Source organism: Gobius niger, assembly GCF_951799975.1.
Source record: "Gobius niger genome assembly, chromosome: 6".
Taxonomy (NCBI): domain Eukaryota; kingdom Metazoa; phylum Chordata; class Actinopteri; order Gobiiformes; family Gobiidae; genus Gobius; species Gobius niger.
Window position 1 is genome coordinate 38,379,254 of NC_136857.1, and position 13,427 is coordinate 38,392,680.

The 13,427-nt window shown below is 44.5% G+C and overlaps 1 protein-coding gene across 1 annotated transcript in view; it reads right to left on the reverse strand.

Moving 5' to 3' along the window:
- Nucleotides 1-13,427, reverse strand: part of patj (PATJ crumbs cell polarity complex component) — a gene marked incomplete at its 3' end in the record, with an annotated part of 112,229 nt that overhangs the window by 64,069 nt on the left and 34,733 nt on the right. Inside the window, exons 12-17 of the mRNA XM_079559055.1 lie at nt 8,958-9,019; nt 8,825-8,881; nt 6,870-7,004; nt 6,450-6,794; nt 6,282-6,335; nt 3,566-3,769 (exon numbers count right to left, since the gene is read on the reverse strand). Of these exons, the coding sequence (XP_079415181.1) occupies nt 3,566-3,769; nt 6,282-6,335; nt 6,450-6,794; nt 6,870-7,004; nt 8,825-8,881; nt 8,958-9,019 (857 nt within the window). The remainder of the gene's footprint in view (nt 1-3,565; nt 3,770-6,281; nt 6,336-6,449; nt 6,795-6,869; nt 7,005-8,824; nt 8,882-8,957; nt 9,020-13,427) is intronic.

Consider the following 13,427-nt stretch of genomic DNA (forward strand, 5'->3'; position numbering starts at 1 on the left):
ACGCGCTGCTCGGCCCGGGGTCAAAACCAAACGCAGAGACAAGAGGAGGAAGAGGAGGAAGGGGAGGAAACAGGAGGGAAGAGGAGGAAAGAGGAGGAAAGAGGAGGAGAGAGGAGGGAAGAGGAGGAAAGAGGAGGAAACAGGAGGAAAGAGGAGGGAAGAGGAGGGAAGAGGAGGGAAGAGGAGGAAACAGGAGGAAAGAGGAGGGAAGAGGAGGAAAGAGGAGGAAAGAGGAGGAAACAGGAGGGAAGAGGAGGAAAGAGGAGGGAAGAGGAGGAAGGGGAGGAAAGAGGAGGAAAGAGGAGGAAAGAGGAGGAAGGGGAGGAAACAGGAGGGAAGAGGAGGAAAGAGGAGGGAAGAGGAGGAAGGGGAGGAAACAGGAGGGAAGAGGAGGAAAGAGGAGGGAAGAGGAGGAAAGAGGAGGAAACAGGAGGGAAGAGGAGGAAAGAGGAGGAAAGAGGAGGGAAGAGGAGGAAAGAGGAGGAAAGAGGAGGAAACAGGAGGGAAGAGGAGGAAAGAGGAGGAAACAGGAGGGAAGAGGAGGAAGGGGAGGAAAGAGGAGGAAACAGGAGGGAAGAGGAGGAAAGAGGAGGAAACAGGAGGGAAGAGGAGGAAAGAGGAGGAAACAGGAGGAAAGAGGAGGAAACAGGAGGGAAGAGGAGGAAAGAGGAGGAAGGGGAGGAAAGAGGAGGAAACAGGAGGGAAGAGGAGGAAAGAGGAGGAAAGAGGAGGAAACAGGAGGGAAGAGGAGGAAAGAGGAGGAAACAGGAGGAAAGAGGAGGAAACAGGAGGAAAGAGGAGGAAAGAGGAGGAAACAGGAGGGAAGAGGAGGAAGGGGAGGAAAGAGGAGGAAACAGGAGGGAAGAGGAGGAAGGGGAGGAAAGAGGAGGAAACAGGAGGGAAGAGGAGGAAGGGGAGGAAAGAGGAGGAAACAGGAGGGAAGAGGAGGAAACAGGAGGGAAGAGGAGGAAGGAGGGAAGAGGAGGAAACAGGAGGGAAGAGGAGGAAGGGGAGGAAAGAGGAGGAAACAGGAGGGAAGAGGAGGAAGGGGAGGAAAGAGGAGGAAACAGGAGGGAAGAGGAGGAAGGGGAGGAAAGAGGAGGAAACAGGAGGGAAGAGGAGGAAACAGGAGGGAAGAGGAGGAAGGAGGGAAGAGGAGGAAACAGGAGGGAAGAGGAGGAAGGGGAGGAAAGAGGAGGAAACAGGAGGGAAGAGGAGGAAGGGGAGGAAAGAGGAGGAAACAGGAGGGAAGGGGAGGAAAGAGGAGGGAAGAGGAGGAAAGAGGAGGAAACAGGAGGAAAGAGGAGGAAGGAGGGAAGAGGAGGAAGGGGAGGAAAGAGGAGGAAACAGGAGGGAAGAGGAGGAAGGGGAGGAAAGAGGAGGAAACAGGAGGGAAGAGGAGGAAAGAGGAGGAAACAGGAGGGAAGAGGAGGAAAGAGGAGGAAACAGGAGGGAAGAGGAGGAAAGAGGAGGAAAGAGGAGGGAAGAGGAGGACAGAGGAGGTAGGGGAGGAAACAGGAGGGAAGAGGAAGAAAGAGGAGGAAAGAGGAGGAAAGAGGAGGAAAGAGGAGGAAACAGGAGGGAAGAGGAGGAAAGAGGAGGAAGGGGAGGAAAGAGGAGGAAACAGGAGGGAAGAGGAGGAAAGAGGAGGAAAGAGGAGGAAACAGGAGGGAAGAGGAGGAAAGAGGAGGAAACAGGAGGAAAGAGGAGGAAACAGGAGGAAAGAGGAGGAAAGAGGAGGAAACAGGAGGGAAGAGGAGGAAGGGGAGGAAAGAGGAGGAAACAGGAGGGAAGAGGAGGAAGGGGAGGAAAGAGGAGGAAACAGGAGGGAAGAGGAGGAAGGGGAGGAAAGAGGAGGAAACAGGAGGGAAGAGGAGGAAACAGGAGGGAAGAGGAGGAAGGAGGGAAGAGGAGGAAACAGGAGGGAAGAGGAGGAAGGGGAGGAAAGAGGAGGAAACAGGAGGGAAGAGGAGGAAGGGGAGGAAAGAGGAGGAAACAGGAGGGAAGAGGAGGAAGGGGAGGAAAGAGGAGGAAACAGGAGGGAAGAGGAGGAAACAGGAGGGAAGAGGAGGAAGGAGGGAAGAGGAGGAAACAGGAGGGAAGAGGAGGAAGGGGAGGAAAGAGGAGGAAACAGGAGGGAAGAGGAGGAAGGGGAGGAAAGAGGAGGAAACAGGAGGGAAGGGGAGGAAAGAGGAGGGAAGAGGAGGAAAGAGGAGGAAACAGGAGGAAAGAGGAGGAAGGAGGGAAGAGGAGGAAGGGGAGGAAAGAGGAGGAAACAGGAGGGAAGAGGAGGAAGGGGAGGAAAGAGGAGGAAACAGGAGGGAAGAGGAGGAAAGAGGAGGAAAGAGGAGGGAAGAGGAGGACAGAGGAGGTAGGGGAGGAAACAGGAGGGAAGAGGAAGAAAGAGGAGGAAAGAGGAGGAAAGAGGAGGAAACAGGAGGGAAGAGGAGGAAAGAGGAGGACAGAGGAGGTAGGGGAGGGAAGAGGAGGGAAGAGGAGGAAAGAGGAGGGAAGAGGAGGGAAGAGGAAGAAAGAGGAGGAAAGAGGAGGAAAGAGGAGGAGAGAGGAGGGAAGAGGAGGAAAGGGGAGGAGAGAGGAGGTAGGGGAGGGAAGAGGAGGAAAGAGGAGGAAAGAGGAGGAAAGAGGAGGAGAGAGGAGGGAAGAGGAGGAAAGGGGAGGAGAGAGGAGGGAAGAGGAGGAAAGAGGAGGAGAGAGGACGAAAGGGGAGGAAAGAGGACGAAAGGGGAGGAAAGAGGAGGAAAGGGGAGGAGAGAGGAGTTTTGGAGAATCTCCAGAAAACGCTGAGGCTCAGGATCTGGAAGCGAACTTGTGACTAAAGACAGACCTGTGCTTTCATTATCACAGGAAACATCTGTAGGTTCAGGATTAATGCAGGTTTATGCAAATCTATGCTTTTTTTATCCTGTTTTAATGTCCAAGATTTCAACTGGACACGACGGGAAACGTGTCAGATCTCAGCCTAAAGTGAAAGTGATTCAGGATGTTTCATCGTTAATGACCTGGTGCAGCGAAAACATCGAGCACAAACTTCACTGACAGATGATTTAAAGACAAAGTAACGTTAATGATGTTTGCTGTAAGGTTTGAGTGTTGAGTTTAGTTTTTCTCAGGGGTTTTCACTCTGGTTCGGTCGAGCTTTATTTTATTTTATTCTTGTGTATATTGTGGTTTATAGGTTTTCTTTTCATTGCAAGACACATTTACCTTTGGGCACACAGAAAGCATCCTAACCTAAGCTTTGTGAATAAACCACAGCAGTTCCTGCCGCCTCGGGGCAGAGCGGGCGTGAAGGCGGCCGACGTCGAGCCGAATTGTTGAGAGAAATAATAATCTGTTTTTATTCCTGCCTTTATATATCTATAGTTTTAAAGTTTACGATAAATACGGCCAAATACCAGTTTAAGAGAGAGTGAAGGTGCAGAGTGAGGAGAGCGAAGCTAATGTGAAATCCCTGGTCTCTCCACAAAGTGCTTCAGCATGTGTGAAAACACTCGACAGGAAGGGGGCGCTGTGAGCAGAGATGATCGACTCCAGGGCCTTTTACCTGATAGTCCAGGATGCTGAAGCCCAGACCTTTGTCCTGGTCCTTGGTCAGATGAATGGTCTGTATCTCAGGAGACCACATGGCCAGCTCCCCCTCCTCCTCCTCTTCCTCACTGTCCTCCTCTACACCCTGCTCTTCATCTGCCCCCTCCTCTTCCTCTGAGGCAGGACCTGAGTCCACCACAGGCTCCGGAGAAGATTCCTCCTGAAACCAACCAACGAAAAGTCTGTTTTCACTGTTTACTAAAGAGAAAACGCCGGCCACACCTCGATACGCCTCACACGGAGTCACACTTAGAATTACATATTAGTATTACATATTTGAATTACATATTAGAACTACATATTAGAATTACATATTAGAATTACATATTAGAATTACATATCAGAATTACATATTAGAATTAGATATTAGAATTACATATTAGAATTACAAATTAGAATTACATATTAGAACTACATATCAGAATTACATATTAGAATTACATATTAGAATTACATATTAGAATAACATATTAGAATTACATATCAGAATTACATATTAGAATTACATATTAGAATTACATATTAGAACTACATATTAGAACTACATATTAGAACTACATATTAGAACTACATATTAGAATTACATATTAGAACTACATATTAGAATTACATATTAGAACAACATATTAGAACTACATATTAGAACTACATATTAGAATTACATATTAGAATAACATATTAGAACTACATATTAGAATTACATATTAGAATAACATATTAGAACTACATATTAGAATTACATATTTGAATTACATATTTGAATTACATATTAGAACTACATATTAGAACTACATATTAGAATTACATATTAGAATTACATATTAGAATTACATATTAGAATTACATATTAGAATTACATATTTGAATTACATATCAGAATTACATATTAGAATTACATATTAGAATTACATATTAGAATTACATATTAGAATAACATATTAGAATAACATATTAGAACTACATATTAGAATTACATATTAGAACTACATATTAGAACAACGTATTAGAACTACGTATTAGAACTACGTATTAGAACTACATATTAGAACTACATATTAGAACTACATATTAGAACTACATATTAGAATTACATATTTGAATTACATATTAGAATTACATATTAGAATTACATATTAGAATTACATATTTGAATTACATATTTGAATTACATATTAGAATTACATATTAGAATTACATATTAGAATTACATATTAGAACTACATATTAGAATTACATATTAGAATTACATATTAGAACTACATATTAGAACTACATATTAGAATTACATATTAGAATTATATATTAGAATTACATATTAGAATTACATATTAGAACTACATATATGAACTACATATTAGAACTACATATTAGAATTACATATTAGAATTACATATTAGAACTACATATTAGAACTACATATTAGAATAACATATTAGAATAACATATTAGAACTACATATTAGAATTAGATATTAGAATTACATATTAGAATTACATATTAGAATTACATATTAGAACTACATATTAGAATTACATATTAGAATTACATTTTAGAATAACATATTAGAACGACATATTAGAATTACATATTAGAATTAGATATTAGAATTACATATTAGAATAACATATTAGAACTACATATTAGAATTAGATATTAGAATTACATATTAGAATTACATATTAGAACTACATATTAGAATTAGATATTAGAATTACATATTAGAATTACATATTAGAACTACATATTAGAATAACATATTAGAACTACATATTAGAATTACATATTAGAATTACATATTAGAATAACATATTAGAATTACATATTAGAATTAGATAATAGAATTACATATTAGAATTACATATTAGAATTAGATATTAGAATTACATATTAGAATAACATATTAGAACTACATATTAGAATTAGATATTAGAATTACATATTAGAATTACATATTAGAATTAGATATTAGAATTACATATTAGAATTAGATATTAGAATTACATATTAGAATTAGATATTAGAATTACATATTAGAATTACATATTAGAATAACATATTAGAACTACATATTAGAATTACATATTGGAATAGGTAGCGTTCACGTGACATCACAACATTCTAAAGAGCCCATAGTTTAACATTGAGGTGGAGGTCAACTGACGGTAACTATGGTAACTGTGGTAACTGACAAAATGCATATTTTTATGTCTTTGTTTTTTGGCTCATATCTCAGTCATGACTGGAGGAATCCACATGAAACAAAAACTGTCACAGAGTTCATCATCTCCTCTGTCGGCACATATGAACTAATGTCCAATTATTATCTCTGAAAAATGTCAAAAAGGGGTGACAATATGCGAAAACATGACCATGATGTTGTCCAATAGAAAGGACTTTCAAACATAAAAATAATATCACAGGTTTGTGAATCCAATCACGATCAAATACTGAAGAGTAAAAACATTTGTCAATTTTCGTTTTGGAGATTTCTTCCAAAAACTGCATTTCTCCCATAGAGTTGTATTGGCCCTGCCCTCCACCTGACATTATGACATCATCACATTCTAAATCGTGAACGCTACCTATTACATATTAGAATTAGATATTAATTACAAAACTATTTGTCGCGTCTTCACATAATGGTCTCTGGTGGACAGCACTTTCCTTCTCACCTGTTTGACTCTGGGCTCGTTCTGACAGAGCAGCGATGACAGCTTCAACTCGATCTGAAAAACAAACCACCTTCACCATCAGCACAAACGCCTCCTCTCCAAAGTCCTCGCTGTACACGGAGGTAGAAGATACTTTAACTCCTCCCCATGTGGCATTACAACACTCACCTCCTCCAGACGGGCCCCTTCACTGCTCCGGGCTCCGTACTGCAGCTGGTCGTACTGTGGCGGCTGGTCGTACGGCGGCTGGTCGTACCGGGGCTGGTCGTACCGGGGCTGGTCGTACCGGGGCTGGTCGTACCGGGGCTGGTCGTACCGGGGCTGGTCGTACCGCGGCGGCTGCTCGTGCTGCGGCTGGTCTGTGGTCGGCTCGGTCTCCGAGTCCGAGTCCAGGCCTTGATCCTGGTCCAGCGCTGGGTGTCGACAGCAGACCAGAGTGAAAGGAGGAGGCACCTCCTTGAGGAAGGAGATCACCTCCCGACGGGATTTCCCGTACACCTGCACGTCGTTCACCTGTGAAGGGACGGACGAGGATTACATCAGTAATCGTGATCCTGAACTGAACCTCGTAGTGAGGACGAGCCTCACCTCCAGAAGTTCATCCTCTGGTCGGAGCTGTCCGTGTTTGTCCACTGGGCCCTCAGGGACCACAGAGGAGATGTAGTGATGCCCATCGAACGAGTCCAGCTCCACTCCCAGACGCACCGTGTGGACCGGCAACAGCTGATGCACAAAACAACCATTCAGAAAAGACACGGGGACAAGGTCACATAAAGGTTAAAGGGCGGGGGGTACAAGGTCACATAAAGGTTAAAGGGCGGGGGAACAAGGTCACATAAAGGTTAAAGGGCGGGGGAACAAGGTCATATAAAGGTTAAAGGGCGGGTGGGAACAAGGTCACATAAAGGTTAAAGGGCGGGGGGTACAAGGTCACATAAAGGTTAAAGGGCGGGGGAGGTACAAGGTCACATAAAGGTTAAAGGGCGGGGGAGGTACAAGGTCACATAAAGGTTAAAGGGCGGGGGGTACAAGGTCACATAAAGGTTAAAGGGCGGGGGGAACAAGGTCACATAAAGGTTAAAGGGCGGGGGGAACAAGGTCACATAAAGGTTAAAGGGCGGGGAGGTACAAGGTCACATAAAGGTTAAAGGGCGGGGGAATACAAGGTCACATAAAGGTTAAAGGGCGGGGGAACAAGGTCACATAAAGGTTAAAGGGCGGGGGAATACAAGGTCACATAAAGGTTAAAGGGCGGGGGGGAACTCATGTGATTCGTACACACTACAGTACAGTACAGGAAACTGCAATAAGAAATGTTAAATTCTTCACCGTGGCGAGCTAGCCAGGACTGGCTAAGACTGGCCAGGACTGGCTAGCTCGCCACGGTGAAGAATTTAGCATTTCTAATCCTACTGTCCGAATAAAGGAACCTTGCAACATTTGGAAAATCGCAAAATGTATCGACTGAATGTAAATCAGTCTGACAATGAGAGGAAAGTACAAAGCCTCTTGTTTAAAGCATTCAATACTTAAGTGTCACCATTATCAAACATGTGTATCTGGATCTGAGTTTGGCTGATTCACCAAACACAGAAGACTTCCATGAAGGTTCTTGAGTCATCTTCTGCACTCTGTAGGTGAAGTGTCAAAAGTTTCGCCTCTCATCCAAACGGCTTCGTCAGCAACACTAAGGTTCAGCTCCGCCCGCAGAAGATGACTCAAGAACCTTCATTGAAGATGGACAACGCCTGTACGACTGAGAGCCTACACAGACATCAACCATAGAAGACACATCAAATATCTAACTAATGTCCAAGTGCTTAAAAGTACCATGGTGCATTTATACGACGCCAGGACAAAACTCATGTTATGACTATTGACTCATTCAAAGTGCCACAAGTTAAAAAAAAAATTCACCATTAAATAATTAAATGTTTCATTAATTAATGAAATGTGGAACTAAATAAATCAATGTGTAAATGTGGAGCGGTTTGTGCAGGAATCATGTCCAGGCGCCCCTTAAACCAGATGCCTGGGAGAGAGTAAAAGAAGAAGAAGAAAAGAGCTAAATATCAGAGCAGGTTTTAAATGGTTAACAGATTATTATCCACTAAGGGCTCTGACTATCGGTTTGGAAAGTTTGCATCCCTAGACACTATGTGTTTGTCACAACACAGTATTCGGCAGGATATAGCGATAAGCTTGATAATGTTCATTGTGTCTGTCTGTTGCTAAATGTTGTAAGGTTTTTTCTTCAGATACTAGGATTAGAGATGTTCAGTCCTTCACTTGACTAGCCAGGCGTCTCCTGGCTAGCTCGCCAAGCTGAGTTTGTAAATAATTTTTTAAACTAGGTCCTAGAATGGAACGATCTCAAACCGGTTTCAGCCAAAAGATCTCAAGACCCATCTCAAGAACTAAAACTTAAGAGCAAACTTAAAGAACTTTTACATTTCAGGAAAACCCATGCTAGTATTCTGGCCTGTGCACTTGGTTTTGTGTAAAATCCCCACATGATGAAGCTCGGAGTGAAAGTATCTCACCTTGGACGAGCGCTGCAGCTCCTCGTCGTCCTCGATCACTGGGTCCAAATTCACCACCTCAGAGTTTCACACAAACACTTCAATTATCCATCATTTAAACCACTTGGAGATGATTGCTGAGACTGTTCCTCACCAGGACTTGGTAGTTCGGTCCCAAAGCCTGCTCCCACTTGGCTCGGAGCTCGGCCTCAGTCGCTGGAACAACATTACACAGACTTTTGAGCTCAAAATAGGGTTAAAGGTTTAAGTGGAGACACTGGGAGAAATCAGCGGATAAAGACGTTACTGAACTTTAGGGCCATTTTCTACAAATGAGGTTTAACATCTCTACTTTAGTCGCTCCGATAGACTCAGCACTTCACAGGCTCGGACTAGTAGACGAGTAGCTAAGACTACTCAGTCAGATCAAACCTTTCTGATCCTGAGCTGACCTTGAAAAGGCCATTCATGTCTTCATCAGCTCGAGGATAGACGTCTGCAGGGGGAGGCGGGCCCATTTTCATCATCGCCAAAACACCGAGGGCGAACCTCAACAATGTCGCCTAAAGTAAGGAACTTTTTTTCTGCAAATGCCAAAGTTTTACATCAGTGTTTCCAAGTCGGGATCCAACGTTACCCTCGGATGACCTGCCCAAATAATCCAAATAAAACCTTTATTTGTCATATATCGTACAAAATATTGTGTTTTCCCACACAAGTTTTTATTGAACGAGAAGAAGATATGCCTATAAATCTAAATTCCATGTAGTTTCGGAGGGAAAATGTTGAAAAAAGTTTCCTATAGACTCGCGACCCATTGAAAAAGGTTACGCGACCCCCTTTTGGGTCCTGGCCCACCAGTTGAGAATCACTGCTCTACGTTACATACTGTAGGACCAAGTGGGATATTCTGCCAGGGCATTTTTAAAACACTGACACTATTTCTTGCCTTTTTAGAGAACTGTAAAAGGAATAATGTTTCTCAAAATCATCTTGAGGGCCAGAGGTTCTGTGGGCCGGATTTGACCCCTGGACGACTGTAACGCCCTCTACACTGGACTTAACCAATCACTCCTCAACCCCGGTGCGGTTTAGGGCGGAGTTTACGGCCCTGATGTTTGCGTTTAACCCTTTAATAGTTTGCTCCACCGTTTGGTAGAGCACACTTTATCAAATCATGTCTCCTTTCTAATTCTGCCCATCGCTATCATTCGGTTCAAGTTTGTAATACTCAAAATATCCAGCTTGAACTAGCACAGCCTGGGGTCGGACTAGTTTGGACCGGTTTAGACCAGGTTGGGACCGGTTCAGACCAGGTTTGGACCGGTTTAGACCAGGTTTGGACCGGTTCGGACCAGGTTTGGACCGGTTTAGACCAGGTTTGGACCGGTTTAGACCAGGTTTGGACCGGTTTAGACCAGGTTTGGACCGGTTTAGACCAGGTTTGGACCGGTTCAGACCAGGTTTGGACCAGGTTTGGACCAGTTTAGACTAGGTTTGGACCGGTTCAGACCAGGTTTGGACCCGTTAGGACCGATTCAGACCAGGTTTGGACCGGTTCAGACCAGGTTAGGACCGGTTTAGACCAGGTTTGGACCGGTTCAGACCAGGTTTGGACCGGTTTGGACCAGGTTTGGACCAGTTTAGACTAGGTTTGGACCGGTTCAGACCAGGTTTGGACCCGTTAGGACCGATTCAGACCAGGTTTGGACCGGTTTAGACCAGGTTGGGACCGGTTCAGACCAGGTTTGGACCGGTTTAGACCAGGTTTGGACAAGTTTAGACTAGGTTTGGACCAGTTTAGACTAGGTTTGGACCGGTTCAGACCAGGTTAGGACCGATTCAGACCAGGTTTGGACCGGTTTAGACCAGGTTTGGACAAGTTTAGACTAGGTTTGGACCAGTTTAGACTAGGTTTGGACCGGTTCAGACCAGGTTTGGACCGATTTAGACCAGGTTTGGACAAGTTTAGACCAGGTTTGGACCGATTCAGACCAGGTTTGGACCGGTTTAGACCAGGTTTGGACAAGTTTAGACTAGGTTTGGATCGGTTCAGACCAGGTTTGGACCCGTTTGGACCGGTTCAGACCAGGTTTGGACCGGTTCAGACCAGGTTTGGACCCGTTTGGACCAGGTTTGGACCCGTTTGGACCGGTTCAGACCAGGTTTGGACCGGTTCAGACCAGGTTTGGACAAGTTTAGACCAGGTTTGGACCCGTTTGGACCGGTTCAGACCAGGTTTGGACCGGTTCAGACCAGGTTTGGACCGGTTCAGACCAGGTTTGGACCCGTTTGGACCAGGTTTGGACCCGTTTGGACCGGTTCAGATCAGGTTTGGACCGGTTTAGACCAGGTTTGGACGCGTTTGGACCGGTTCGGACTAGGTTTGGACCGGTTTAGACTAGGTTTGGACCGGTTCAGACCAGGTTTGGACCCGTTTGGACCGGTTCGGACTAGGTTTGGACCGGTTTAGACTAGGTTTGGACCGGTTCAGACCAGGTTTGGACCCGTTTTGACTAGGTTTGGACCGGTTCAGACCAGGTTTGGACCCGTTTGGACCGGTTCAGACCAGGTTTGGACCCGTTTGGACCGGTTCAGACCAGGTTTGGACCGGTTCAGACCAGGTTTGGACCGATTCAGACCAGGTTTGGACCCGTTTGGACCGGTTTAGACTAGGTTTGGACCCGTTTGGACCGGTTCAGACCAGGTTTGGACCCGTTTGGACCGGTTCAGACCAGGTTTGGACCCGTTTGGACCGGTTCAGACCAGGTTTGGACCCGTTTGGACCGGTTCAGACCAGGTTTGGACCGGTTCAGACCAGGTTTGGACCGATTCAGACCAGGTTTGGACCCGTTTGGACCGGTTTAGACTAGGTTTGGACCGGAGATATCGATTGGTTTTGACCAGGTTTAGATCAGGTCAGGCTGGACTGGTTTGTGCTGGTTTCGATCAGGTTTGGATTGGTTGAAGGCAGGTAACTCAGACGTCAATTCTTTTTTTTTAAATGCTTAGAAAATCCCCAAAAGGGTGTAGGGAGTAATATTAAAGGGTTAAGGCCTCGGCCAACCTCGCTAAATTATAAACGGTCTACGAACCAGTCAGAACTCTCCCTCCTCTGACACCTCCCTGGTCACTCCCAACTTCAAATACACAAAGTTTGGAGGCCGGTCATTTGCCGCCCAAGGCCAAAAGCTGTGGAACGCACTTCCGGTACAGCTTCCAAACGATTGATTGATTGATCGACTGATTACAGATCTAATTCCTGACGGATTTACTGAGCTATGAACCCAAAACAAGAGGAGACATCAGAATTTTCACAGATTTCTACGACGAACGACATCAGCTTCACGTCTGTTTGATTTTGTTCTTCTTTCTCATTTAATCCTGTCGCTCTGAAGCTCCTCCTCCGTCTAAACTTTCCACCAAACGATTCCAAACTTCCCCTCAGCGCCTCCATGTTGGTCTGTCTAACGCGCCGGGTCGTTTCCCTGCAGTTTCCCTGAAGTCTGAAACAAAAGCTGCTCACAGACCCTTTATCCGAGGGAAGGGAGTGAATATGCAGTAAGCAGTTTCAGGTTTGTGAAATGGGTTTGTGAAGCAGGACGGACTGGAGCTACGTCAGCGTCCTCTGCGCCTCTGCGAGGGATTCTGGAGCGTCTGAGGCCTAAACCTGCCCCGTAGATGTTTATATTCCAGAGTGGAGCGATTACATTAGCATTGCAGCCTCTCTGTGTAATTAATGCACTGTTAGAGCCAATAAAGCCAGGCATACATCGTGCAGCGCGCTATAGGAGGGGGAGGAGCGCGAGGAGCATCGATTTCATATATTGGGAAGAGAGGAGGCGCAACGCAGACGGAAATAACAGAGAAAAGCTGAGAGAAAACTCCTTAAAAGCTTTTGGTTTTGGTTAAATGAGTGAGTTCAAAAAATAACATCTCAATATTTGTGGGGACTTTCTGGACAGCGATGATGAAGCAGTATTTTTGAAAATCATCAGACATGTGTAAAAATGTGCTGCAGACATCATTCATTTAGGTTGCTTTGTTGGAGGAGGTGGAGCTGATCAGTGCAGGACACCACGCTCTGAAACCCAGGAGGCGTTTATGCTCTCCCAGTTTCCTCTGGAGGAGCTGTCCTGTGGGTGTCTGCATGGAGGTGTTTCTACCACGCCTTCTCCAGGAGCCCTGTCTGTCTGTGTCTGACCTCAGCCTGACCTCAGCCTGACCTAGGGCTGCTCGATTATTGAAAAAAATAAAAAAATAAAAATCCATCAAAAAAGTGACAAAAATCCATCAAAAAGTGACAAAAATCCATCAAAAAAGTGACAAAAATCCATCAAAAAAGTGACAAAAATCCAGCAGAAAAATGACAAAAATCCATCAAAAAAAAGGCAAAAAACCAGCAGAAAAAAGACGAAAATCCAGCAAAAAAGTGACAAAAATCCATCAAAAAAAGACAAAAAACCAGAAGAAAAAAGACAAAAATCCAGCAAAAAAGTGACAAAAATCCATCAAAAAAAGTGACAAAAATCCATCAAAAAAAGTGACAAAAATCCATCAAAAAAAAGACGAAAATCCATCAAAAAAAGACGAAAATCCATCATAAAAAAGACAAAAAACCAGC